This window comes from Symsagittifera roscoffensis, chromosome 6, assembly GCF_963678635.1.
Source record: "Symsagittifera roscoffensis chromosome 6, txSymRosc1.1, whole genome shotgun sequence".
Lineage (NCBI taxonomy): Eukaryota > Metazoa > Xenacoelomorpha > Acoela > Convolutidae > Symsagittifera > Symsagittifera roscoffensis.
The window spans coordinates 21,324,781-21,351,739 of NC_087067.1; the positions used below are offsets into that span (position 1 = coordinate 21,324,781).

Consider the following 26,959-nt stretch of genomic DNA (forward strand, 5'->3'; position numbering starts at 1 on the left):
TCACAGCTTTCACTGTCTTCGTCGGCAATTCGGTGTTTGGTGCCCCCACGTTCCTAGATTCAAACTCGTTTTGCCTGTTCCGCTGATTCTGCACCGCCGCTAATGCCAACTTATGTTTGGGGTGATTCTGGTCCTTGACCGCTTCCCAGAACAAGGGACAATCCATTCTGAAGTGCCCCTCCTGGTTACAGAAGAAGCATCTGGCGCCTATCTTGATGATTAAGCCGTTATAGTACTCGTGTTCCTCCATCTGGCTCATATCCTCTTCATCCGGTGCATAACCTAGGCTCTTCATGCCTTGTTTGTACGTTGTGCAGTCAGCCACATGATGATCCGCTGACCCGCAGTTCGCGCATGATCTGCGCTTGTCCATATCATCTCTAGGTTTGTACCATGATGACCTCTGGGGTTGGCTTCCCCCTTGCGTGTTCCTGTTTTCGGAATATGAGTACTTCTTAGGTTTCATCAGCATGTATTCTCTTGATTTCTGTCTCATTTCTTCTGGGGTGGGTGCGCTGTCCTTCGACAATGTGTAGTATGTTGCTAACATTGTCCTTAAGTCATCACTTTTCACCCCATCGATGAACTTCGAGGCAATGCTAAAGTTCCGTCTATTTGTCGACTCCTCTGGGTCACTCCTCCTTCTCAAGCTCTCGAGGTCATCTAGGAACCGATCTATTGACTCGTCGTCCCTCTGCCTTCTCTTTTCAAATCGCATCATCGCTTGGTGACCCTTCATGCCTGACCCGAACCGATTCAGCAATATCTCAAAGATCTTGTCCGCGGTGTCGCGTTCTTCCTCCTTCTTTGCGACCACGCATTTTAATGCCGTTCCTTCCAAGTTGCTCAGTATGGCTGTACATGCTTGTCTTTCGTCACTCAAGTTATCTTGTTCTAGATGTAATCTCATCACTTCCACCCAAGTGTCAATGCATCCATCGGAGTCGTCCTTGAATTCTTTTGGCTTCTTGAATGTCTTTCTTGATTTTCCCTCTCTCCTGTCGCTCGAGTCAGTGTTCCTCGTGGCGAAGGCCTCTAGAGTCCTGTTCATCATCTCCCAAGTGCTGGCCCATGTCATAGCATCCGGTCCTGTGTTGCTTTTAGCTGTTGAATCTCCCGGAGCAGTCGTTGTATTCAACGTTCCATTCTTCATTATTGTTTTCGCAGCTGTTGGTGCTATGCTTATCGCATCCCTGGTTAAGGGCAACGGTGTCGATTGTCGTTTGTTCCTTTGTGGTTCTGCAAAGTCAACTCTGGTGCCTTGCGTACGATCCGCTGCCGGTCTTTCTTGTGGAGTAGAACCTCTCAAGATTGCATCCAACTTTGCCTGTATTTCACACGAACTCTCGGCTTGACTCCTGCTCATTGTGTCCATTCTCCTTTCCAGGCTCCCTAATTGGCTGTTGACATCATCATATCGGTTCTTCAACTGTTGCATGTCTGTTTTGATGTTCTTCTCTCGTTCTTCATTGGTGGCTTCTACCTTATCTGACATTTCCTTGAGTCTCTCATCTGTTGCCTTAGCTAGGTTAAAATAACTGTCTAGATACTCGTGCTTGTTGTATCTTATCTCCTTTTTTATCACCTCTCTGTCTTCTTCACTGTGCTTAAGTCTTTTGTCAATCTGATTTAATTTCGCCAACAAGTCACCCAGCTCAATGTTAGTCTCTTCATGGTCAGCTGTCGGTCTCTCTTCGGCCGTAGCCTCTGCTTTAGCTTGTTCCTCTCTTGGATTGGCTTCTGAGGTCTTCGTGCTCACTGTCCCAAACGTTCGTGCTCTTTCTGCTTTTGGTTCTTCAGTCACGTTTTCTTTTGTTTTTATTCCGAACATTATTCCCAATTTTTCCGTAAAAGATGTCCTCTTTACTTGAGAGTCTTCTTTCACCGTTTCTTCGGTGTTGCCTATTGCATTTTCCGCGTCATCTATCGGTGAGAACTCTATGGGATTCTGGTTCGGTTCCTCTGCATTGGGCATTGGAGTTGACTCTGTCGCCATCTTCCTTGTTTCATCCACACTTTGATCGGGTGTCTCTAGATCAATCTCGATGGTGGGTTCTACTCGCTCCCCTTCCGTGCCCTCTTTCGCCCTGTTCTCCGCTGTACTCCTTGTGCTGACCATGTTAACTGAAAAGTTCGTCTTCGTTATCTTTGGGCCCGTTGATGTCGTTCCGCGCAGCGATGAATTATATTTCGTGTTTGATCCACTTGACCTTTTTTCGAGCACCGGTACCCTACTCCGCCTCATTATTTCTATTTACAACTGCTTCTATTTACAATTTTATTATATACACGATTCTATTCTAAGGGTAAAAAAAATATTTTTTGTGGTAACAAATTCTGTACAACGTGTTAAAAACCTTATCTAATTCTCTTTCTAAAACCTCCGAAAAATTTTCCTTAATTTGGTCTTAACCCTACCTATTTCGATTTGTCTTATTCTGTCTTAAAACGCACTTGTTGTAATTTGACTTCAATTTCTATACCGTCCCAAGACTATTCGTCACTATCACAGTACTCTCCGTTAGTGTCCTAAGACCCTTGTAATAAGATCACTGTTCCAAGACTAGTGTCCCAAGACTACTGTCCCAAGCGTAGTGTCCCAAGACCAGTGTCCCAAGACTACTGTCCCAAGACTAGTGTCCCAAGGCTAGTGTCCCAAGACTACTGTCCCAAGACTAGTGTCCCAAGGGTAGTGTCCCAAGACCAGTGTCCCAAGGCTGGTGTCCCAAGACTAGTGTCCCAAGACTAGTGTCCCAAGGGTAGTGTCCCAAGACCAGTGTCCCAAGGCTGGTGTCCCAAGACTAGTGTCCCAAGACTAGTGTCCCAAGGCTAGTGTCCCAAGACTACTGTCCCAAGACTAGTGTCCCAAGGGTAGTGTCCCAAGACCAGTGTCCCAAGGCTGGTGTCCCAAGACTAGTGTCCCAAGACTAGTGTCCCAAGGGTAGTGTCCCAAGACCAGTGTCCCAAGGCTGGTGTCCCAAGACTAGTGTCCCAAGACTAGTGTCCCTAGACCACTGTCCCAAGACTGTCCCAAGACCACTGTCCCAAGACCCTGTCCCAAGACCACTGTCCCAAGACCCCTGTCCCAAGACCCTGTCCCAAGACCACTGTCCCAAGACCCTGTCCCAAGACCCTGTCCCAAGACCCTGTCCCAAGACCACTGTCCCAAGACCACTGTCCCAAGACCCTGTCCCAAGACCACTGTCCCAAGACCCTGTCCCAAGACCACTGTCCCAAGACCACTGTCCCAAGACCCTGTCCCAAGACCACTGTCCCAAGACCCTGTCCCAAGACCCTGTCCCAAGACCACTGTCCCAAGACCACTGTCCCAAGACCCTGTCCCAAGACCACTGTCCCAAGACCCTGTCCCAAGACCACTGTCCCAAGACCACTGTCCCAAGACCCTGTCCCAAGACCACTGTCCCAAGACCCTGTCCCAAGACCACTGTCCCAAGACCCTGTCCCAAGACCACTATCCCAAGACTGCTCTGTCCCAAGACTTCTTCGGTCTTGTCCCAATACTCGTCACGGAGTGTCTTCCTCGTTGTAGGGTCTTCTTGAACCACCGTACCTTGTACCACCACTCAAGCTCTAGTAAAATTTTCCCAAAAACCCTCTCTTAAAAGCCAAATGCTGACCCCCCTCTTCTTTTTGGTTGTTTCTATTTCAATGTAGGTGCGCAGGTATCTTGTGATCACCTGTTCGTATAAAACCAAACACAAATCCTCAATAACATGCAACAAAAAATTTTAAGTAAGAAAAATAATAAAAACAGAAAAATGAGCCCACCTAAAATTTAAAGGTGACCAATGTCTACCTTTCGTCTAAAAAAAAATGTCTGGTACCTAATTGCCACGCGTTTTCCTCCCCCCACTAGTGATCTTATGGGGTATCACAAAAGCTGTCTATATCCGGTCCCCCCTACCAAACCAACCAGCGTACCAGCCTTAACTCGAGTTGGATTTTGGATCTCCACCTAATATTACCAACGCGTATTAATTTCTAATGTAACTAAGTCAACGATGTCGACTAATTAGTTACTCTAATTTCCCCCTTTTTGCAATTTACAACCGCCAACCTCTAGCCTAACCAGTCCCCCTTCTAACCTCCCCCCTTTCTAGCCCCCCTTCTTAAGCCTAAAAATTACTTTAAGCGGCGGGTGCTAAACCTCTCAAGAGAAAACCGTAGACCTGTTTCCAGGCCTGCTCAAGTAAAAACGTTCCTCAAAACTGGGGGATTTCGCTTATCCAATTTTACACTTATTTCCTATAATGTAATGTGGATTCTAACGATACCCGTTCTGCCCAACTTGAGAACTCGAGAATTGCCAAATCCTTCTTGGCTGCTTTCCCACTCGACTGGTCACCTGTTCCAGTCCAGTCTCCTATTGGTTCAGCCAAGTGTCCCTGAACCACTTTCCCACTCGGCTGGTCACCTCTTCCAGTCAAGTCTCCTATTGGTTCAGCTCAAGTGTCCCTGAACCACTTTCCCACTCGGCTGGTCACCTCTTCCAGTCAAGTCTCCTATTGGTTCAGCTCAAGTGTCCCTGAACCACTTTCCCACTCGGCTGGTCACCTCTTCCAGTCAAGTCTCCTATTGGTCCAGCTAAGTTCCAAGCTATCTGAAAACCCTTGACAACGCCCCACTTCGGGCACTTTATTCAGTTTACTGGTTTAAATTGCTAGGTTGATCGAAACGATCGAACTTGTAAAACAGTATGGGTATACTATTTAATTAATATAAAGGTTTGATCCAACTAATCTGGTGTCAAAGTCACTGTCTTTTTTCGTTTTATGGTTTTTGTCCCTTTTTCTATTCTTTTTTGGTTTTTGTTTTGCTTTTTGTCTTTTTGCTCGTGTTTTTGTCCCCCTAGTTGCCCCCCTTTACTCGGTTAGCTAAGCCTCGTTCGGAGAGCGTACCAGGAAATTTTCTCGAGTTTTCTTAAAAAGCTATCACGGTACAACCGGAAGGTTTGCACGTTCCTGTCGAACCGTACCGCCGGTACTCTAGAATGGGCATTCAGCCCGAAGCTGTCTCAAGTGGGTTCGACTCCGTAGTGTTGATGTCGTAAACACCCAGGAGCGCCATAAAAACACTATGTAACATTCGTCTACTACAGTCACACATGAGGCTTAAGAAAAATAGGCCCTATAACTATTGGCTCAGGAGTCAGGGACACTATCTCTTGTGTTTTTCCGCCTCAAATCAGTCGGAGCCAATTCGGTTCGCTTGTGACATGAGACTACGACCCGTTACAGCTTAAAGGCTACTACTAAAATATCCCCCCACTCTAGAATTAGAAACGTCCCCATACTTAGGTCTCTAGATACCCAAAATACATGAACGCCGTTAAAAACCGGGTTGGAACAATCCGTTAAGTTACTTTTTATTAGACAGTGTAACTTTGATCCATTTCAGATGGATCAACCTAAAACTCGCCTTACCTCAACATAACAATCATAAAACACACTCTAGAAATTTAAATTAAGGACTCACATGTTGATGCGCTCAAGCACAGGAAGTAATTAAATGGGTGAGCAACTCTAGAATTAACTAAAGTAACTAGATAAGTTCAATGTTTATCAGTTTGAATGGTAAGGGTAAGTTTGAACTCAAGAACGAAGTTTTATGTGGACCATTGGGACACTCAAGCTGTCCACCTTTCCGTCGAAGGTTCACTCTGGTCCAGTTCAAATAATTACTCTCTCGGGAATACTCTGTCTTCTATTTCAGATAGGACAGCTCTACTCTTGTTCACTATGATGGAAATTGCGAATAGCAATTTCCCACTCGTTTTTATCTGACAACTTTCCCGCAATTGTTCTAAAATTGTTCTGATATTGTTCTGATCTCTTTTTCTGATTTTCAGTTCTCGCGAGAAAATCGTGCATGACAGGTTCCATTCGAAATTTTGAAAAATTAAATTTCACTCAAAAATCAAGTGTTTTTTGCTTCTCTCAAGGTCAAACTTCCAAATATGACCGACTGGCACACCTCTCGCCAACACATTTTCCGATATTTGTTCCCCATTGATTCTGTTAACAATTGAGTCTCCCAGTAATAGGCCAGAATATTCTCCTTCTCGTGGTAAAACTAAATGTTTTCCTTCCTCTCGCCAACACCAACTCCAAATCCTCTCGCCAACACATTTTCCGATATTTGTTCCCCATTGATTCTGTTAACAATTGAGTCTCCCAGTAATAGGCCAGAATATTCTCCTTCTCGTGGTAAAAATAAATGTTAGCCGTCCTTCCTCTACAATAGCGCTATTTTCTCGTGTCGACTTGTGTTCTTATTGAAGAAACTTAACCCGTATCGAGTTTAATTATAAACAAATCAGCAATAATCATCTTCTTTTTATCATTATCACTTCCATATTTATAAAGTTGCAAGGGTTTTGACTGGAATATGTGATGAAGGGACTCCTGACTGTAACCTCGGTTGCTATGGTACTCTTGACCATCTTGTAATACCTTAACTAGTTTTTTTTGCGTGTTGAGTTGCGCGTTCTGATCGAAAAAACGGAACTCGTATCGAATTCAATTTTAATCACTACTCTTATCATCTCCTGACTCTTGACACAACTCTAAGGGACTCTTGACTGTAAACTTGGTTACTATGATACTTTTGACCTTCTGATTATGTATAAAAAATAAAATAGAAAGAATTTAAAAGTTTTTGTAAAGATTTTTTCAGGTTTGTCATGATCATAAACATCAATTTTTGTCCTACTGAACGTCGTGCTCAAATTTATTTAATGATTTTTATCTTTATCTTTTGCCTTTTCCACATCCTTCTTCTGTTTTACATGACATCTTTTATAACATCTGCTGAAGTTCACTCAGAACAGAACCATGAATTGAAAGATGAAACAACTATTATATCTATGGTACTTCCTTTCGAGTTGAAAACTGAAACGATAACTAGTCGAAACTGCACATTTACTAATTGCTTCAACGTGAACTGCTGTTTGCAAAAGTTTGCTAATGTACCTTTGAGAGATGATGAAGGTAAAGAACAATGTTTGCGTACAGATTACCAGTTTTACGATGAGATCAAAAGAGCTTTTCGAACTCATTTTCCTTCGCCAGATTTTCCTGGAAATTGTTCGTGCTTGAATTTGTGCAAAAACGATTTGACTGACTTAAGCAGGTAAATATTTTATCGAATCTCATGTAGGTTTAACTAGCATATCTTAATAAGGAGTGCGGTCTGTGTTCAGACAACCGCGTGCTCATACTCGTCAGTAAGCAGACAAATACCATATTAACCAATCAGAATAGAGACTAGAACGCAAATTTACGAAATAAATAATTGGATAAATAATAATTATTTCTTTTGTAAATTTGCTTTCTCCTTTCGATTCTAATTGGTTAAAACAGTATTTGTCTGCTTACTGACGAGTCGGAATACGCGGTTGTCTAAGTACTGCTACGTAACCTCTTAATAAATAAAATCTTATACGTCTTTTTATAAGATCTTAAACATTGCTGTATTGGCTAAATTGGGCGCCCAAAAACTTATCATCTGAATTTTACCTTAATACCTGGGAAATGCTATTCCCATAGCCCGATGACCGGATACATAGCCCGATGACCGGATGCCCAAAGCTTCCGTAATACATGGAGCGTCTATCTTAATACATTGAGGTCTTCAATGGTATCGTCTGTCTCTTTGTGACAGACGATGCCCTTGTGACAGACGTAATTGTTGTGATAAACTTTTTAAATAGTTTCAGATGATTAATACAAAATGGTTTAGTTTGTGGGGGCCAGCTCCCTAAATTATCTGAAGTCATCACTGGAGCGAAGAGAACTTCAACGTTTTGCATGTCAATCCACAATTTCATTTTTGTTCAAGTCTGTAAGCTTGTATGTTACATCCGTGGGTTAATCAATTATTTGGTACGGTCCTTTTCGGAGTGGTTGTAATTTTTTTAGAAATACCTTTTTGTGTTGTAAAGTTTGGAATTAAAACATATGTTCCGATTCTTAAGTTTTTAGCTGGCGTAAATCGGGAATTTATTTGGGAATTTATATTTTGTCTTTGTAACAATTTTTTGGTTACTTTCTGGTAAATTTCGTTGTTTTTTGTCTCTGCTTAAAATCCATTCGGTGTGTGTTCCGGAAGCTAATTTTAAAATTTGTGGATGATGAAAATGATCTTCATCGTGGGTATGTAGTGGTAGATTGTAACATATTGATTCTTTAGTTGGTTGGCAATAACCTTGTGCATTTTTTGAAGAATTTGCTGCGAACATTATTGGTTTCCGTGTTTCTGGTTGAAAACCATTTCATAGGGTGATAGTCCTATGGTTGTTGTTACCTGTGAATTATAAGATAGTGGGAATAATTTCACATCTGTTGACCATTCAGTATATCGTGTGTCATTTCCGTTAATGATACATCTAAGATATTCTTGTAGTGAACGGTTCATGCCTTCGACTAAACCATTAGTCCAAGGTGCATGAGATGAACGTGGTTTGTGTTTAATGTTATATAAGTGGCATAGTGTAATGATTTCGTTATTTATAAATTCAGTGCCATTGTCTGTAACAAGGATTTCGGGTACACCGAATTTTGCTATCCAGTGTTCATAAAGTGTTGTTAATGCATAATAAGCATTACAATGAGGTACTGGGTTAAGTACTACCTAGTGTGTGAATGCGTCTACTATTACCATTATATATGAGTTTCCTTTGAGGATGGTGATATTGGTCCTTTTGTATCGAAAGAGATTCTGTGATTGAAATATAAACTTTGTGCTTTAAAATCTTGTTTTTCTGCGATTTGTTTTTGATTTGGGTATGGTTTGTTTAATTGACGTGTTATGCAATCATTGCATAATACTTTTATCCAACTTGGTGCATTTGGGTAATAAAAATTTTGTGTAAAATTTGAATATGTTTTTTCTGCTCATGAGTGTCCTTTAGTGTGTGAAGAGTGAGAGGTATGGAAAGCTATAAGCATCATGCTTAATGGTAAGCAGGGTACTTTGATATCAGGTGTTTGGTTTTCTAGGATATCCGTGTTTTCATTGATAGAGGTGTTGTTAAATTTTCTGATATATCTAAGAAGGGTTTTGTTTCCTAGTATGGTTGTATCGGCTTTAAGTGACTTGGTTTTATATTTGTGCCAAGATTTTAACTGTCTAATGACTGGGTTAAGGTTTTGTTGTTTTTGTAACAGTTCGAGTGTTATTTTTTCTGTTATTGGTAGAAAAATGTTTTCAATTTCCAATTTTGATAGAGTTATTGTATCTAGTGGGTCATGGAGGTTAAAAACATGGTTAATTGTTCATTTTTAATCAGTATTTGGTGGGCCTGATGAATTTAAATTATCAGTGAGATTTTTTTTTCTATTAAAGGCAATAGACCTTTTTATTATATTTTTTGTTTGACTGGTTTGTGATGTGTATTGTTTTTTATCCATGAAGAGTATGGTATCGGTTTGAATGTAGACGTTCCTAGTAAATCTACTTCGTAGTGATTATTTTGGCAATCTAGATATAGTGGAAAATGTTGTAAATTTTTTATTTGTGATTGGTCTATATCAGTTTTTACTGCATATTTGCATTGTAATCTTGATGATGTTTCATGTTTTGCAAGGAAAAATTTTATGTTTTGTGGTATTTCAACTTTTGTTTTTCGTGTTAACAATTCAGGTGGTGCATTTCTACTGAGAGTGTCGGGTAGTGCAAGGTTTTTTCCTGCTGTCCAAACTATATGTAAGTTTGGAAATTTCATTAAACTATGTTGAAATCTGTAAAATCTATGGTTTGGGTTTGATTTTTGTGTAAATAGAAAAATTATTGGTTTATGGTCTGTAAATAAAACTGTTGGATGTCTAGATCCAAGTTTTAAATATTCATAAGTGTATATATTATAGCTGTGCACTCTCTCATAAGAGTAGAGAGTCTAAGTTCAGCTTGTGTGAATAGTCTAGAAGTGGCTGAAATGAGGTGCATTTTATTTGTTCCATTGTGAGATTGTAATAATGCTGAGGCGATACCATAATTGAAGGCGTCGTACATAGCATAAAATGGTTGACCGGGATCTGGGATAGTGTTTGATAATTGTTCGGTGAGAAGAGTTTTTATCTTTTCGAATCGCTTTTGATGTTCTGTTGTCCATTCAAAATTATTTTGCTGTCTAAGGATGTGGTAAAATGGTCTTAAGTATAGCTGCATTTTGTATACGTATTTACTTAAGAAGTTCAATATTCCAAGGAATTCTTGTATTTTTTTCTTATTTGAAGGTGGTTGGAGTTTTTGGATTGCGTCTATACGAGATTTTAATGGAGTTATAGTGTTTCTTTCTATAATATGTCCAAGGAATTTTTCTCGTATTAGGAAAAAGTGTGATTTATCTGGGGCGGCTTTCATATTTTCTTGTAGTAATATTTGACGATTTTTTTCTAAGACAGTAAACATTTCGTCTTTTGTTTGTGATTGCATAAAAACATCGTCTAAATATGTGATTGCATTTTTATTGAGTATTAATGGTCTGAAAATTTTACTCATAAATGCTGAGAATGCTGCTGGTCCTATGGAGATTCCATAGAATAATCTGTTGAATTCGTATTGTTGATTTCCAATAACGAATTGTGTTAATCGTCGTGTTCGTTCATCTAGCGACCTTTGATTATATGCACTATTCATGTCTGCTGTTGTAAAGTATTTACCGTTTATTTTTGTGAGAATTACTTAATTTCGTTCAATAGGCCAATTACATTTAGATTCATCAATTAGTGAATTGAGATATCTCGCATCAAGAACTGTTTTTAATGATTCTCCTTTTGCTAGGATGATAACGGGGTTTGTGAATGTGTTACCTTTTGGCTGTTCTTCTTTATTTACTGGAGTGATGATTTATATTGTTCTAGTATTTCAAGTAATCGGTTAACTTTATCTTGCAAGTGAATTGGGACTTAACTTGCTCGTTGCTTTTTGAAAACTGCTTCAGGTTTTAGGGGTAAATGTAATGGTGAATTTATTTTTCCAACATCAAATTTTGATGTTGCGTAAACTTTTGGGTATTTTAATAATAGGTCAGCTAATTGTTCGAATTCTTTTTGTGCTATCTGAGAGTGTTGAAAATTAAACATTGTTAGAAATTTTTGCTGTTCTTTCGTGTATTTTGAAATTTGAAATGGTTTGAAATAGGATGTCTTTGTGAAATAATCTGTTTTTCGTTTTTCATTGCTTAAAATATTATTAATTGACAATTCTTCATCAAGAATTGTTGATTGGCATATATCTAATAGTTGTAGAATGTTATTTACTCTATACGCTGTTTCTTTTGTGGGAGAAATTGTTGCGTTAGTTTCACAATAACCTAAGAGTCCTAGAGGTAAGGTAATTTTAAATGGAAAATTGAAATGTGTAGAGAAATCATATCAGAGTTTGAGTCTTTCATGTATTTAATAGATGAAATTGTTACTCGGGAAAATTTGTGAATTGGTCTGAATTCAAGGTCAGACATAAAGAGATGTTGTTTGTTTTGCTCTGTATCATATTGGTGAATTTATTTGATCGAAAAGTTATACATGTTTCCTGATAGTGGTTTCATGTGTTTTCTTTCCTGATTATATATGGGGTGAAGTTTAGAGAAAAATCGTGGTTGTTTGTTTAATCTTTGAAAAATTTCAAAGAGGTGTTTTTCATTCTTGTGTATTTGTCTTTTATATGAATTTTACTATTGAAGATATTTGTTGTTGGTATATATTTCGTAATAAATGGTGTTCCAATAATATTGTGTTTTATATCAGTGATATGGAAGGTTTGTTTAAATGGTTTGCTCATGAGTTTGTTTTGTTCCATTGTTCGAGTGGGAACAGGGAAGAGTTGGATTTTCCCATAGTTTGTTAAGGTTGATCCTTGTGCTGTTGCTAGTCTACTTGTTGTTTTGAAGGGTTTTAATTGTGGGTGTAGAATTTTGATCTCATTCCAAGTCGGAATGTTTATAATATTTGATTCTGCTCCAGAATCTTTTAAAAAAATCTATTTCAAGGTCTGGTGTTTGCAATTGTTTGGATTTTGAACTTTGTAAAAGAAATGAGATTGTCCATATCTTTTCTTTTTTGTAATTGGGTTTCTTTAGGTATGTTTTGATAAATAGTATTTGTGTTTGAGCATTCTGTGGAATTTTTTTCTGTTACTTCTACTGTTTTTTGTATCTTTTCCTTTGTTGTATTCTTGGGTATAGGTCTTGTATAATAATTTAAAAGAAATTCATCATGGTTTTGATATATGTGAGAATATATCGGTTGTTCATATATAATAGGCTCATAGTCATTTTCAACGTTTATCATGTTAATTGAAATTGTGTTTTATGTATCACTTTCGCTATCTGTGAATTCGCAATTGATGTTGTTTAGTTGCAATTCTTTGCTTTCGTTTTTGTCAATACCGGGGGATCTGGTTGAGTTTCTTCGGTTGATTGTACTTGATTTATTTGTCTTTGATGTTTAGGTGTTTTACTATAATTTTGTTGCGAGTTTTAATAACGTGTGTTATTCCTGTGGTGATTGAGAGTAGTTTCTTTGTCTGTTGTAATGGCTTGAGCTTCTGTTCTGTGAATTATTGTGTGATCTATTTTGATAATTATTATATTTTGATCTGTTGTTAGAATAATCGCGTGATCGATTATTTTGATATCTAGGTTTCGATTGTTTGAATAGTTTCTATTCCTGTCGTTTGAATAATTTCTATATCGATTGTATGAAGAGTTTTTAGTAGATCGATCATTTGAATAATTTCTATTTCTAGAATTTGAATGGGATCTGGCATTAAACGAAAATTCGGGTTGGTTTGAATTTGATCTTGAATAGTTGTTTTGATATTGACTATTTCGACTATGTGATCGACTATATCTGTTTTGTGAGAAATTTTGTGAATTTCTTCGGTATGGTGATCGTCCTCTATAATTTGTATTATAGGGTGATTGTTGTCTAGAGTAATTGGAGTTATTTGGAAGTGGTTTTTTTTTCTAAACTTTTATTACTATAAATGTTTTTGTGGGGTAAATTTTGATCTTTCTTCATGTATTGATGAAAAGATTTGTTGGGTTCTCTATATTTTTGTGGTTTATTTTGATTATCTTGCTGTTTTTGTCTGCATTCAGCGATACTGTGTCCGTATCATCGACAATAATTACACCATTTTTTGAATGATGGCTTGCCTTTAAAATTCGGGTTTTTCTCGTAGATGTTTAAAATTTCTCTGGTTTTTTCGAATAAATCGGTATCAGGGTCGTTGATATTATTTATGTGTGATGTAAGGTTTAGGATTTTTTTTACATATTGTAATTTGAAGTTTTCTGTTTCCTCTAATTTCATAGTGATTTCTGCTTGTTCTAGTTCATCTACTAGTTTCCTAAAATGTAAATCTGGTTCTCGGGTTGAGGAAGGATGTGATGCTCACTTTTTTATGCTATTTTTCGCAATTGAGGTGTTAGAGTCATCATTAGGATTTCTGTCATCTTTGTATTTTTATAATCATGAGTATTAACTGAGTATGCTTTTCGGACTAGTGTTTCCATTCTTACTGCAAGTTGTTTTATTGTTTCATTTGGTAGTCTACGAATTTCATTGCATAGAACTCTTTGATGTTGTTTTTTTTCTGAATCAAACATTTTTGAGAATTCTTGTGTGAATTTTTTCCAATCTGATTTTATTTCTCTAGGTAAAACTGAAAACCATTTTTGCACTGCGCCGTCAAGGGTAGTTTGGATTAGAGCTGTGCGTCTATGTATCCAGTTTTGATGAAGTGGCGTGTTTGCTGGTTCAGGTCCTATATTTTAAATTAAATTTGCTGTGACTGCGTTTAGATAATCTTCTTTAGAGTATTCAGGATCTGTGCTTGTAAATACCATTAGTGGTTTATTTGATGTTATTGATGATCCACCCATTAGGTATGGATTCATAGTCATTTGAAGTGATTGCGGCATGTTGTATTTGAGAAAAGTTTGTTAGTTGGCTTTTTGTTATTTTGTGTTGTTGTAAATAATATGGTAGTGGAATTTCCTTTTGCATCTGAGTTGGTTGATATGAATGTGCATTGACTGGATTTTATTGTTGAAAATTGTTGTTGTAAGATGTTGGATTATATCTAGGTTGTCATATTTGTTCATTTCTTGTGTATGGTTCGAAAATATCTGGTTGATCATCACTAAGAACGAGGTCTTTGGTTTGAGGAAAATCGTTGATGATTTTGATTATAGTATTCATCATCATCTGATGGAAAATAATTTTGTGTGTAATGATGCGGTTGATTTTTAGTATGGTATTTATTCGTATTACTTTTACGTTGTTGAAAAAAATGGGTAGTTTCCATTTTGTTCTTGTGAGGATCGTGGTTGGTTATGAAAATTTACTGAGCTTAAGGTTGGTTGTGATACATTTTGATTTTGTGCAAATATTTCAGTATTTGTTTTACTTTTTTGTCGTTTTTGGTCCATTTACATAATTGTAATTGTGTTCTGCAAAATTTTTTCTGTGCTGTTTGTATGATGGTTTTGTTACTGATCGAAACGTTTGGTAATCCATTTGTGAATATTTTTGTGCGACAGAGGGTTTTACTGTGGATTGTATGATTGTTTGTTGTAACGTTGGATTTCTTAATTTTGGAGTTGTAAAATTTGGTTGAATAGATGAACTGCTTCGTTGTGCTTCTGTTGTTGTTATTGTTTCAACAATTTCTTCGTTTACAAAATGTGATGTGGTTTGTATATCTTGTGTAAGATTTCTTGTTCCGTTTAAATTATAATTATTTATAAATGTAGAATTTAAACTATTATTTCCTGTTTAAAGGTGTTGCGTCAACTGTAAGTGGATATACTCTAACATAATCTTTATTAATAGAAATAATGCTAATTGCCTGACTTGATATATCTGTTGGTATATTGATAAATAATTCATAAGACCATTCGGGGTCCCATACATAGTCTGATTGTTCTGCAAGTACAGTTTCGTCATCTGTACTTTGTGGTCGAAAATTTTTTCTGTTTGTTCAATAAAATCATTATTGTGACTAAAATAGTCGATTATAAACCATGCTAAGGTTTTTTGTAAATCGTGTTTAACATTTTGTGTTATTTGATCATTTGTTAGGTTTTCTCGAATTGCATCTAGAAGTTTTGAAAATATGTATTTCCTGTCGTACAATTGTATGTCGAGATGTTTGAGCAGGTGAATCGCTTTGAGGTTCATCCAGTTCTAGTATAGATAAACAGTCATAGATAAGTGAGAATACATCGTTTGTAAATTTCGAGTTTGCTCTTTGAGTTTTGGTGTTGTATGTTTTTGATGTATTGTGTAGAAAATTTCGAAAATTCAATATCGATTGATATAGTGATCGAGAAGTTTTCTTTTGATTTTTACATCGTGAAATTCTTTTGTGCACGGGCTTTCTCCTTTTTCGAATAAGTTTGCAATTAAGTTTTTACAAATTTCTATTTGTCCGCGAGGTTCAGTTAATGTTGATATTAAAAATTGAAGTAATGAATTTTCTGAGTTATCATCATTTCGAATCATTTTTGTGTTGTATTACTGTTAATGTGTAATTTTCAATGTGTCTTATCGGTTGATTCCAATTGTACAAACGTATTGGTTTGTTTGTCTAGCAATTTTTTATTTTCCGTTTGCTTTCACTGATGCTGGTGACGTGGTTTCTGAATCTGTAAAATATAATTGATCGTCTATTTGGTGATTTTTGTTTATTGAGTCTTTTAAATTATGAAGTTAGTGTATTGCGGTTGTTTCTGATTCTGAGACTGCGTTTCTTCGTTTTGAAAATCTTTTCCTAATAATTTGTTTTTGTTTGTTCATTATCTTTAATCTTAGTGTTTGTCTTTTTGTTCTTATATACCCTGCTGATTGTCTGTGGTGTGATTACGAGGTCGTATTTTTCGTCGTTAATTAAACAATTGTGTATTATGATTGTTTGTTTGTTTACTAAATTATCTCTTGACATAAGTCTTAGGATGATGGATGCAAAATCTGGATTAGTGATTCTAATGCCTTAAACTGTTAGTTCTTACGATTTTTTGTGGTTAGCTTAACTTGGGTCGTATATTTGGGTTGGAGAGAAAAGCGTATATCGATTCCGAAGAATGATTTGTACTTTATCGTGACTAATTCTAAGCTAAGATTTGACCTACCTAATCTTACTTAGGGGTTGTGATTTGTGATCAAGGGTTGGCGAATAGTAAATCGATCCACAAGGTTCAGGTATAAGTAGAACGCAAGTAGTTCGTTAGATACTATTTTATAACTTACTAAGTTTAAGTGTTTTAGCCTGGGTCATCTAAGAGGAGTGGGATCAAGTGAAGGATGAGTAACCGAAGTTTTTCACTGTTTGATTAATTAAAATGGTTAGTTTTTTTGAAAATTTTCTGTTAATTTTGGGTCTTTGACAAGGGTTGGGTAGTGAATCGACGTTTGAGGTCGTTAGACACTAATTAAATGTGGAGGGGGAGAACAAAATTGTTCTATTTGATCCAAGGATAGGCCTTGATGATCAGATATTTAAATATTTAGAAATTTAAAAATTGAGATATAGTTTAATTTAAAGATCCAAGGGAAGCCTTGATGATCTGTTATTTAAATGAAATTAATTTAAGTGAAAGTAATGATAAGCCTTCATGGTTTAAAATTAGAGCGTTAAGGTTAGGTATTAGTTTTGATGATTGTTAGTTTTAGAAATTCGCTGTTTTGTTTTAGTCGATGAAGCTATGATGATGTGATGAATTATATATACTAACAATTTATGATTTATATAACTAATTTTTGTATTTTTATATTTAATAAATGTTTTTTCAAGATGTTATTTAATTTACAGCTGATTTAAGGAAAACGACAGGTGTTGTTTTTATCAGTCGTTATTGTGTAATTATTAGATTTAGCGACATGAAAGATTATTTGAAAGTAGTTTTTCTAAAATTATGTCAGTAAATGAAAATTTAAATTTACTGCTGGTAGTATACTAAATATAAAAGTTTGATCTCGTTTTTGTCGTACTATCATGAAATCAATTGGTAGATTTCTTCCTATTCGTATGTCGTTTCTTGTTGGACGTCTTCTTCCAATACCGGGTAGGTCTCGTATTGTTCAGAATATTGGATCTGATCTATTGAGGCGTAGAGACATATCTACTAAGTTTTTGTCAAATAACATTTTTATGAAATGTTGTATTTCTCTAATTTCTAATCTAGTTTTTGTCTAATTTTAGGTTAGTTAAGGTCTGTTCGAGACTTTTGGTCGGACCAGATGAGTTATGTATTTTGTACTGTACTCATAGAGTAATTTCAGATAAAGTACACCGTCTGCTCGTCACGCTATGTTATTTTCGACCGGATAGATTCGTGCAACTTGTTAGTCTAATACCAATCTTAATCTTACTCTTATATCTCCTAGTCTCAATAGGTCTAGTGTTCACCTGTTTGCGCGAGTTAGTTCCAGAATGAGAACAACTGTATTCTAAGTTTACTTCAAATTGTTCTGGTGTTGAAACTACAAGTAGTTTCAACACTCTACAAATAAATAGGTTGTTAGTTTGATGGAGTATGATTGGTTAGTATTTAATATTTTATAGAGATAAAATATCATAATAATAACCAATGACAAATACTAGTTTAGATCTGGTTCCAAAAGTTTTTTGTGAAGGCCTCTATAATTAACTGCGACTGCTTTTTCGGAGGCATTAGATAGCCTTTTAGGTATCAGTTTTGGCAATTTATCAAAAATGAACAGATTAGGAAAGTAAACAAAACGATATTAGTATCAACTCAGTCCCACAATTAAACGGGTACCTTTTTTTTCATTAAATCTATCATTCGAAATAACTTTCGTCTGTGATGAAAAAACTTAGGTATATGAAATCATGCCAAGATTTAACCTTCAGTCCAAGTAACATTTCTTTTCAATGCAAACTTAGACAAAAAATTAAAATCAAAGGCGACAAAGTAAAGTCAATGTCAGAAAAATATACCTCTGGTATAAAAAATGAGAAGGTTGAAAAAATTACATATAAGAGAAACATAATAAAGTGAATCAGAAGTGAAGAACACATAGAAGAAAATCAGAAGTGAAGGACATAAAAGTTGGGGTCTTCTCTGTATTTTGGCCAGAATTCGGTATTTTCTGTTTTTGGACTTTCATCGGTATTATTGTGCCCTTAATTAGTACATCGTAATTTGGGCCGTATCGGTCTTTTATGTAATTTCTATACTCAGTGTTTTCTGTAATCGGTGTTTTTTGTATTCGGTGTTTTCTGTAATCGATAGTTTCGGATCCCGTTAACTATCCTCCCTTGGGTACCCCGTTTTACTGTTCTGTCGCATGTTAAAAAGGGTCGTAATGGTTTTATTCATTGGAGGGATAGTTAAAGAGATCCCTACTTTATTTATTGGTGTTTTCTATATGGACCGTATAGCAGAAAAGACCCAAAAGTTGATTGAATAATTGATCGCAGCGCGACAGGTTAACAAACTTGAAAATAACCCAGGAGGGTAACGTAAATATAAATATATCTTCAAATAGTTTAGCACGCAGGCAATGCATGCGTACAACGACTTTGTCTAAGTTCGGAAAGTGAATCAATCAGGCGAGAATTCGTACAGCCGATAAAAAAAGCTCTAGAATATTCTCGCCAGAGAGTGATTTCTTAAACGTTGTGCTCGATAGAAAATTTAAAACATTGCGTCCATAGCGCATTAAGATTTTCATTTAATATATAAGAAGATAGATAGACTAAAGTTGGTCTTTTTTTAAATAATTGACTGTAATGGCAAACTGAGTGTTGGTATGATAGTTGGATCCCTGAAATAAACATGTATGAAAGATGGGTCCCGCGAGTTTTGAGAAAGTTTTGAAAACACAAATAATGAAATTCCAGCTCACCTTATTTCGGACGATTTTCAGCCCTAAAAAACTCCTCAGGCCCGATCCAAACTTAGGGACCCAACTATCATACTTGTGCCGCACGCTGTGATCGACCTCTGACCTTGCTGTTTCGAAAAGGGAATTTAATTTTCAGATTTCCTAGCGGAATAAAAATTTTAACTCAAATTGGGCTAATTTTATCAGAAAAGTGTCATATATAAAATATAAAAAGTGTCATGTAAAAATTTTTATAAAATGTTTAAGAATTTTAAAGGGATATAGGGTCATATTTTTTAAAATTTGAGTTTCGAAAGTTAAAATTTTTTCTTTTTCCGTGGGTTCATGACTCTTCTAACTGTCTGTTGGCTTTGTTTTCTAATTTAAGCTTGTCCTTTGATAAAGTCTTTGAAGGTAGCTAATAATATTTTTTTTTCAGATGGAAACCAGAATTATTCGAATTTTCTTCAAACACAATTTTATTCAACATCTTCCCGCCTAAACAGGATGGTTATCTTAAAATCCGAAATGAAAAGGAACAAAACATATTTGGCTCTGCGATGGTTGCTTCAACTGCATTTGTTCAGTATTCAATCAGACCTGAGTTTGATGTCGCTATCCCGTTTGTTAACACAGCTGAGAATCTAAACGTCGTAGGAACTCAAATCCGCAAAACATTTATTCTAGCGACTGGGCTAAAAACTGAACAGGTAATTTTGTTCCCAAAGTGTTTGCAACATATGGAAATAATATTTTTAACTTTTTGAACTATTTTCAGCTGAACGATTTTTGGCAATCAGCTTCAACGAGAAATCAGGATGACATTAGCTCGAATGTCTTCTGTTCTTCGAAGAAAAGTGAAGACAGGTCAGATCATGTGCAGAACCGTTGTACATGGAACAAACTAGAAAGTGGCGTTGAGTTAGTGTCCCTGAAAACAGCTATGTCCCAGTCTCAGTTTTGCATATTGCCTCATGATTCATGGTATCAGCAAACAGACTTGAGTCTTGCGTTGTCGACTGGGTGCATACCAGTTATTACGTCATCCATGTTTGTGCTTCCTTTTGCCTCACTTATCGACTGGAAAGAAACGGCAGTGATACTTAATGGACAAACAGACTGGGAACAGATATTTAGCGCTTTGACTGAAATACAGCCAATGAGGATAAAAAAGCTCCAATTAAAAGGTAAAAAATAAGAATAGCCAATTGCTGTGCAAATAGATACCAATTTTCTGACCACAGTAATCCAATGTTTTTATCACAAAAAGAATAATTTGTTCATCGTGCTTGTTTTTGTCGCTATTTTATCCTTTTGATTTCTTTTCGGTCCAATTTAATCTAAAATGCTGTAAAGTGCGACCCGTCGAGTGTTTTTTCTGAACGTCGAGTATTTTTTGGGAGGGTTCAAATCACGACTGTTCACTGGAAATGAGTTATAGCTCGATCTTTTTCATTATTTTCAAAACGTTCCCGAACACGAAAATCGTGCTGTCATTCGGCGATCGGAACTAGAAGATTGTGTAAGTTTGCCTTGAATTTAGATTTATATTGTCCAGAACGTATTTTTGGTATTCCGAATCTTTATTTATGCCAAATTATGTTCTTTCACAGGACGAGAAGTGTTTAATGAATATTTTTCGAGCATTGATGCAGTTGTGATGAATACTTTACACATCATTCGGAAGAGAATTGAAATTTTCAAGCAAAATGACATGGTTAACAGCGAAAGTGCATCGCTTGAACGCCGATCTATCTCGAGTGTCACTGCTCCTTTATCTGTGCCCTCTGTTTCTCCGATTGGAATGTCCAGATTTACAGCTGTGGTTCTGACACACGATGACAGCCGACCCGAGTGTCTATTGCAATTAGTCAAGGTTAGGGTCATGCTTTTTATAAAAACCAGAAAATTTGGTTAATATAAAATATCCTAAAATCAGTGCATAGATATAACCTCCTTTTTTTTCAAAATGTGTATATTAAGACTATTAATAAGTGACTAACAACAAGTTTTTATGTTATTTACGAAAAAACTTCTGGTGTCCCTTTGATTCGGACATTCATTAAAAAGTTTCCTCTATTCACTACGCGTTTTCTCTAAAAGTTTTGACATTAGACAAAAAGATGAAGCAATAACTTGCTTAGAATTCCAATAGAAAGAATATGATGAAAACTGTTTTGAAACATTCGGGGCCAAAATTGTAGTCTATTGAAATTTACGCCAAACTACCTGATCGATCACTGTCATGATTATATCATAGTGAGCATCTTTTGTAGCCCAAGAAACGTTAACAAGGGTATACTCTCCAAAAAATTGCGAAAACGTTTAAAAATATAGTACGAAGAACCTTCTGTGTCTATCAAACAAAAATTAATTAATTTATACAATGTTTTGGAGATTATGTCCTTCTTAAATTTTGCTGGGATACATAAGAGGCTCACTTTGATGTATTATGTCAGTGATCGACTTAGTAGTTTTGGTGTTTTTTCATTGACTAAAAAAGCCAAAAATGAGCCCTTTGGGTAAAGTTTTGGGCTGAATTTTGCAAAATAAATTGCCACATATTGTAAATAGCGCGTTTTAAATTTCAAGTTTAATGCGACTTTGTGCGGATAATTTAAATCAGCGCTTCTGCGGATAATTTAAACACCCTCAATGATTAGACGGTGATGGAAGTGAGTGAGTTGTCGAGAGTGTTAATTGTGTGGAACAATGAGGTGAAGTATGCCTCGCCAGCTGCCAATGTCGTGAACAAGTGGCCACCTCTCCCCAAACCACTCAAAGTGGTCAACATGATGTCCAATAAACTCACAAACAGGTAAGCAATCTTAGCTGAAAACGAAAAAATAAATGTAGGCTCCGAATACATTGATGCAAAACAAAAAAGAACCGGAGACCAATTTCTGCTTAATAACATTGGTGAAGATTTGACTCCGAATTATGAACATAGTAGAAGAAATAGATAATTTTTCAAAGTATCATCAAAAACTAAACAAGGATAGTCGGTTGCTATGCAAGTAGCACAGAATGTTCCGACCATGTTCATAAAAAAAGAAGTTTTTTTTTTACTTTTCTTGAAACAGTTTCGTTTTTAGAGGGTGGTGTGATTCGCGAACTATACAATCGCGGAGAAAAATTTTGAATTCGGTATAATCGACAACATTTGTCTTCAAAAAATGAAGAGCAAACAAAAAATAGAAAAATTTAAAAAAAACTTTAATTTTGGAAAACTTTTTTTTGCCAAATAAGCGCTAAATAAAACATCCAAAAGTTGTTTTCTTTATTGTAAACTCAAGTTTTTTTATCCTTAGAAATTTTAAATCTTGAAAAAAAATCCCATATAGCGAGCGTTACTTGCTCGAATTAGACGACATCTCAAAAAAGTCAAAGCAATGTTTTTCAACACTGGGACAAAGTTTCGGATATGGCGTTTGAATCACGACAGAAAGCGCTTCATTATGATATGTCACTCGACCCATTTCGATGATTATTCGTGTACCTGATTTTGCGTGGAAAAAAAATTAAAACACCCAAATACAAATTTCCTCATTTTCAATAGTCGGAACAATAATCAACCCATTTTATCAATGCAGAAGAATAGCTACACCTGCATAGGAATCATAGATATTTTCAGGTTTCTGCCTCTGAAAGATATTGATACGGATGCCGTGCTCTCATTGGACGATGACATGACGGGGTTGAAGTCGCACGACATTAAAAATGCATTCGATATTTGGAAATTAAACTCTAACAGACTTGTGGGCTTCGTAGGGTGGAGCAAAAAATGGAATGAAGAAAAGATTCAGTGGGAATTGACGGAAAATACGCAGAGTCAAAAGAGTTCCTCTGGGTTATCATTTGTTTCTACCGGTAAGTTAAAATTGTACCAATGACTTATAAATGTGTAGATTATTAAGGGCTGAGAACAACTTCTGCGAATGAGTTTTCTTTAAAAAACTGGAATTTGTTTTACAGCTGCAAAAAAAGTAACGAGCGTGTTTGATGAGATTTTCCTATCCCATGATTGTGAGCGTGAGGCGACAGTTGGTAGCTTTTCAATAATAATTTGAAATAATTTGATTTAGAAAGGCACAGCAACCATACGGCCATGTATTAGCGGTTGTGGAACTTGATATGGAATGTTTCGCGAAACTACTAGGCGATGAAAATTGATTGTATTAGTTTGCGACGTATTTTCGCTTTTTTATTTGTGACGAATTGTTTGCTTCGAATTGTCGTTTGCGACGAATTTTCGTCACGTCGATTGTGAGTTCTAGGCTTTCTAAAGAATACAATTACTTAAGATCCTACCGTTTTGCGATTCGAGTTGCGCTCCTCTTTTTGCTGTTGCTATTGGTAAGTTTTTGGAGACTTAACATTTTTTAAAGTGTAAAAGCACGAAATGATCTTAACTTATAATTTATTTCAAACAACATCACAATAATGGAAACTCGATTTCACAAATTTTCTAGCTCAATATATCTCGCGATTTTTTGAAATGCATCATTCATACATAATGTGGCTGTATGCTTTGCAATTTTTTTCATGTAAAGTTAGTTTGGATGACTTCAGTTTGATATATTCCAAATTATTAATTGCAAAATTTTGTCTATTTGTATTTGGTGCTGAATCGCATTGACAATTTATAAGCATATGTAGCTGCTTCATTTGTGACTAGTGTTCGTCGGTTGTTAAGCTTGAGTGGCTGAGGATATAGTACGTGAGACTCCAAATTTTTTGATTGCAATAGGTTGCAGATGCCAATCCTGCACAGAGCCGAGTTTTAGCTCGTTCGAGGCTTATTTCTACTTTTTCTTATTTAACTTGATAGCTGCTTTTTAGTCGTGTTCTCGCAAGTCTTTGTGAAGCGACGCTTCGCCTCTGTGTTATACTTGCGAAGCGAGTGTATTAGTACGAACCTTCTTATTTTCCAACATAAGTAGAAAATATTGGTGCTGCGCCCCAATAATGTTTGGGCACCTTTACAGCTTTTTGATAGTATGTGCTTTGACATTCGAATAGTAATAAGTTAAAATTTTTAATTCATCAAATGAACCGAAAAAAGTCATTTGTTTCAAACAACATAACAATAATAAAAACTCGATTTCAGAAATTTTCTGACTCAATATATCTCGCAATTTTTTAAAATGCATAATTTATTCAAAATGTGGCTTTTTATGCTTTGCGGTTTGTTATATGTTAAGTTAGTGTAGATGCCTTCAGTTTGTTATATTCCAAGCTATTATATGCAAAATTGAGTCTTTTTGTATTTGGTGTCATTTTTAGTGAATCGCATTGGCAAGTTATTAGCATATGTAGCTGCTTTATGTGTGAGTAGTGTTTGTCGGTTCTTAAGCTTGCGTGGCTGAGTGGATAGTGCGTGCGACTCAAAGTCTCTTGATTGCAGTAGGTCGCAAGTTCGAATCCTACACGTAGCCGAGTGTTTGCTAATTTGATGCCTATTTCAACTTTTTTTAAATTTCACTTGATAGAGCTGCTTTTTGGTCGTGTTCTCGCAAGTGTTTGCGAAGTGCAGCTTCGCCTCTGTGTATAAATGTCTCTTTTCAAAATTAAACTTTTCAAGGTTAAGTTTTTCTTGTGACTTCTGTATAAACTTAGTTGTCTTTTGTTATAATTAAGCGTCTTTTGTTAGAATTAAGCGTCCGTGGCTGAGTGGATAGTGCGTGAGATTCATAATCTCTAGGTCGTAGTAAGTTCGAATTCGAGTCATAGCCGAATTTTGGCTGATTCGAGGCTACTTCTACTTTTTCTTTTTGCACTTTATAGAGCTGCTTTTTGTCGTGTTCTCGCTAGTGTTTGCGAAGCTCTTCTTCGCCTCTGTCTTCTGATTGTACAATCCTGATAGATCTTGTGAATGCGGGGTTGTATGTGATGTTGAATTCAATGTTCTTGCTGTGGAAAAATGTTTTTGCTTAAATATTTCCTGCTGTATAGCTTTGTGAATGCCAATGTTTGAATGTCAGATGTTAGTCTTAACTTTTCGTAAAGGTTTTAAAAGAGCAGCTTGTCAATGGTGGTTTGTATGCGAGTTATAAACATCGCCAAACTTTCATCAAAAATAATTATTTCACGAGCTAAAAGTGTCCCTCTATGTTTTTATTCGACCTAATAGCTTGCGACTAACCGTTAGCCTACATGCCTAAATTTTTATTGATCAGCTGTAAAAGTGCAGATTTAAAGTACTTGAGGGGCAAAATATTTCATTGTTAAAGGATTTTCGAAAGCTACATTTTTCTATCTGTTTTTGTTTAAGAGTAATGAACGTAGTGAAGACTCTTATATAGGTCTTGCTGATTTTTTTTCAGGAAAAAGTCTTAAAATATTGATGCAATTCGGTATAATGCACTTTTTGTGTTCAATTGAAATTCATCTGCTGAAAGTGACATTATAGCACTCTCCAAATACGAACGTGGAAATGGCGCGAAAAAATGTGAAGGATTGCTAGTTTCCGAAGTAGAATTTATTTTTAAGATTTCCCAGCGGAATAAAAACTTTACCTATTGATCCAGTTTTGTCAAGTTGGGTTCATGTTATCAAAAAAGCGTCAATCATAAATTTTTCGAGAAAGTCAAAGAGCTTAAAGGGCATCTGTTTTTTTTGTGTGAAATTCGAAAGTTGAGATTTTTTCAAGAAAGGAAGTATTTTTGTTTTTATGTTTACTTGCGTTCATTACTCTTTTCCAATCTTCGATTGGCTAGGTTTTTATTCAATGGTCTCTCAGACTTTGATCTTGATGTTAACCTGTTCGTGTTGACAATTTGATCTCGTTCAGAATGTTAACATGATCGTGTTGACAATTTTTTGTTATTTAGGTGCTATGTTCTACCACAAGAAGTTTGCTATCGAGTTTTCATATTACTTCGATCACTTTTCGCAAACGAGGTTTTCAAATTTCGAAGACGAAGCAACTTCTGAGCTCAGCTCTTTCTCGTTCATAGAGGAGAGCAGAAATTGTGAAGACATTGCTTTCAATTTGTTCGTGGCCAACATGACCAAATTGCAACCGATGAAAGTAAATTGTGAGTATTATATGGATAATTCGGATTTCAGTGTATTTTCAACAATGGTATAAAAAACGGAGTGTTTTTTTGTCTTGGCTGGGATACTGGATACAACATATAACCTGAAATTGAAATACCTAAGAAATGAAAAAAAAAATACTAAGCTCGAAAGCAAAATAATGAAATGAAATTCCGAATTTATTGTCGACGAGCAATCAATGTCAAAATTTAGTTCCATAACGTCGCTTAGTCGAGTGTCGTAGTAGTCTAGGAAGAATTGTTTCGCTATTATAGTTTTTGTTTTAGGTGATGTGAAAGACTTTGAAGGAACTTGTTCGTCATCTTATTCTTACTCTGAAGAAAATGAAGGCAAAGAAATTCGATCAGAAAGAAAAGCGAATTGTGTAAACTACTTCTATCCTATCTTCAAGTCCATCATTGATCAGTCTGTGAACGTGCAATTTAAATGGACTGTTCTCTAAAACAGAAAACTCAGAGTAATGGCCTTTTTTGTACTATTAAAATTAGTTTTCATTTTGTTGAATTTTTAGTATTAATTAGTGAAACTTAATTATTAAACAAAATCAATAAAAATCGATTTCAAATCAAGTTTTGAAAAGGCGGTTTAGGAGCAAAATTTATTCGAAGAAGGCGACTTTTTAAAACAACAACTTTTTTCTTTTAGTAAAATAACCAAAACGTAACTTAGAGATTCACAATTTTTTCGAACAAGTTGTTTGAATGCAGAAACTGAACTAGTTCCAGTTTTTTACTTGAAACCGTGCGTGAAAATTTGCAACCGGTTCGAGTAATGAAATAACATAATAAAATAAAGTTTCATAGCTCGAAAGGTTTGCTAAGGAAAACTCAATCTGTGAGAATAACTTAAATTTTGAAGTTTTTTTCGCTTGAAAAATTGTCGTTAACAAACTAATTTTAAGCGGTTACCGATTAAAGTTTGTTGGTTGAATAGCTTGCTATGAAAATACTCAATATAAAAATTTTAAAATATTTATGCGAGCCAGTCTAATTATTAAACTTACCAATTGTTAAGAGTAA

At 35.9% G+C, this 26,959-nt stretch overlaps 2 protein-coding genes across 2 annotated transcripts in view; one reads left to right on the forward strand and one right to left on the reverse strand.

Annotated features, from left to right (window-relative positions):
- Window positions 1-26,959, reverse strand: part of LOC134848523 (vigilin-like) — a 352,291-nt gene that overhangs the window by 309,875 nt on the left and 15,457 nt on the right. The gene's annotated exons all lie outside the window — the stretch shown is intronic.
- Window positions 6,571-26,505, forward strand: LOC134848334 (exostosin-2-like). Its single transcript, XM_063865734.1, has 8 exons — window positions 6,571-7,152; window positions 19,318-19,588; window positions 19,657-20,065; window positions 20,492-20,754; window positions 21,542-21,696; window positions 22,513-22,748; window positions 25,712-25,918; window positions 26,207-26,505. The coding sequence occupies exons 1-8, from the start codon at window positions 6,704-6,706 to the stop codon at window positions 26,380-26,382; spliced, it is 2,166 nt and encodes a 721-aa protein (XP_063721804.1). The 5' UTR covers window positions 6,571-6,703; the 3' UTR covers window positions 26,383-26,505.